The 2,140-nt window shown below is 42.8% G+C and overlaps 1 protein-coding gene across 1 annotated transcript; it reads right to left on the reverse strand.

The window, feature by feature from the left end:
• Nucleotides 1-822: 822 nt before the first annotated feature.
• LOC103522546 lies at nucleotides 823-1,633 on the reverse strand (the record flags this gene model as incomplete). The annotated part of the gene is made up of 3 exons (XM_008487647.2): nucleotides 823-848; nucleotides 955-1,123; nucleotides 1,474-1,633. Coding segments are annotated over 3 exons (355 nt in total), but the record flags the coding sequence as incomplete, so codon positions are not given.
• Nucleotides 1,634-2,140: the final 507 nt, after the last annotated feature.

The raw sequence follows: 2,140 nt of genomic DNA on the forward strand, positions 1-2,140 counted from the left end.
CATGGGATAATGTTCGTTCTCGGAACGGCTGGCTTTCTCCTATCCTGTCTTCCTTCTCTAAATTTAAATTTAAATTTTTATTTATTTATTTTTTTTTTTTTTACAGTTCCATCTGTCAAACCTCTTAAAAAAATAAGAATAAAATAAAAATAAAAAAAAACTTCTAATCTACCAAAGTAATCCAATTAGAATAGAATAGTAGCCAGAGACAACAGCACTTAAGGTAGAAACACACTACTATCACGTCACGTCTCGTGAGCTCTGACTCTCAACCCGGAGATGTTGGGTTCGAATCCCGACTAGCTAATACTCTATTAACCTCTCGTAATTTCCACTAAAATAAAAATAAAAAAAAACTTCTAATCTACCAAAGTAATCCAATTAGAATAGAATAGTAGCCAGAGACAAAAGCACTTAAGGTAGAAACACACTATTATCACATCACGTCTCGTGAGCTCTGACTCTCAACCCGGAGATGTTGGGTTCGAATCCCGACTAGCTAATACTCTATTAACCTCTCGTAATTTCCCCTCTTCCCTCAGCTTCCTGCCAATCAGACGAAGAGTGTGGTTTGGGTGAGAAATGTCTACAGGGTCAATGTAACAACCCGTGCGAGCGACAGGGTGCCTGTGGTATCAACAGTCTGTGTAACGTACTGACACATAGGAAGGTGTGCTTCTGTCCGCGTGGCTTCACGGGGGACCCTGAAACTGAATGTGTGCGAATTCCTGACGTTAGCTGTTGAAAAGCGTTACCCTTACTCTTCCTTATAAAAAAGAAAAACTCCTCCAGGAATCGAACCTGCGGACTTGTGCCCCAGCGTCAACCGCAGGGCGGACTTAGGAGGACTTGAGCCAGAGACAGACACACAGATAAAGACAGGCAAATTTCTTAATAGCCCGAGAGAGAGGGAGAGAGATATTAGAGAGAGAGAGAGAGATTTGAGATACTTACCAGTCAAGATGAGTAGTGTATCGAGGATAGCATTCTGATCTCCTCGTCTATTGACCACTTTCTCCTCATAGTTTGTGAAGTTATACCTGGCAAAGGCTGCCTTGGCCAGGGCTGACTTCTCGCAGTTGTGATTGGTAAACAGCAGTACAGCATAGGTGTTGAACATATCCTAGAAGAAGAAGAAAAATTATAAAAGAATCTTGAGTGGAAGGTACCACTAGACGAGTTTGAAGGCGGAGGCGTTCTCTACCACCTAACATTTATGACCGATCTTACCACTTTTTTTTAAGTAGTCCCTCCATCCACCCTTAATGGGCGATTGAAAGGAGAGACGTACCGACTTTCGCCTCAATCTTACCACTGCCGCGCTCTCCTGTTCACCAGGCAATTGCCTTGACCACTGCACCACCGAGGTAACTGTTTGGACTACTGGTGTAGTGGTCAGAGTGATAGATTTTGAATCTGTAGGTTGGTGGTTCAGTACTTGGTACCCTAAACCTCACGTAGGTACTTACTTACCTCTAAATGTTTGTGGAATGGATTCAGATAGAAGCGAGCAGTAGGTACAAATGTAGACCAGGTAATGTTGACTGTTGTAGTTTTGAATTGTAGGCGCGGTGCTTTTGTTACTTTGGTACTGCGAGCTGTGCGATTTGGGGATCGGGTTGTAGATTTGCGTCTGTAGGTTCAAACATAGGAGCATTAAAGACATATACATAGACAGAATACAAACTGACCATCGAAAATTTGACCCGATTAAAAAAAAAGAAAGATGAGTAGTGTTCCACCGCAGCTTTCATTTCGTAGCAATGAAACAACTGCTACATTAGACGCATGTGGTCTGTGTCGTAGCATGCTCATCCCGTAGTATGCCTCTCATCAGATGGGCGAGAAAAGACAATACTTCCCGTTTAGATGCTGGGTCTACACGAGAACACCAGAAAGTAACCCGTTGATATAGTACCCCGATTACATTACTTTCCTTCCTCTATACACTCTATAGGATAAGGAAAGTAAAAGTCAAACAGATTTAAATGATTTTATCAAGCCAAACCAGCGTGACAGCACTTCACGTGTACCAATTCCTCATTGATCACGTAAGGTAAGTGACTTTGTGCATGGTTGGTATCTGGATAGGTGACCATCTGGACAATCGCAGCTGCTGGTTCTTTCCGGCCCATCCGGG

The sequence above is a fragment of the Diaphorina citri genome, unplaced genomic scaffold (genome assembly GCF_000475195.1).
Source record: "Diaphorina citri unplaced genomic scaffold, Diaci psyllid genome assembly version 1.1 scaffold9182, whole genome shotgun sequence".
Classification (NCBI taxonomy): Eukaryota; Metazoa; Arthropoda; class Insecta; order Hemiptera; family Psyllidae; genus Diaphorina; species Diaphorina citri.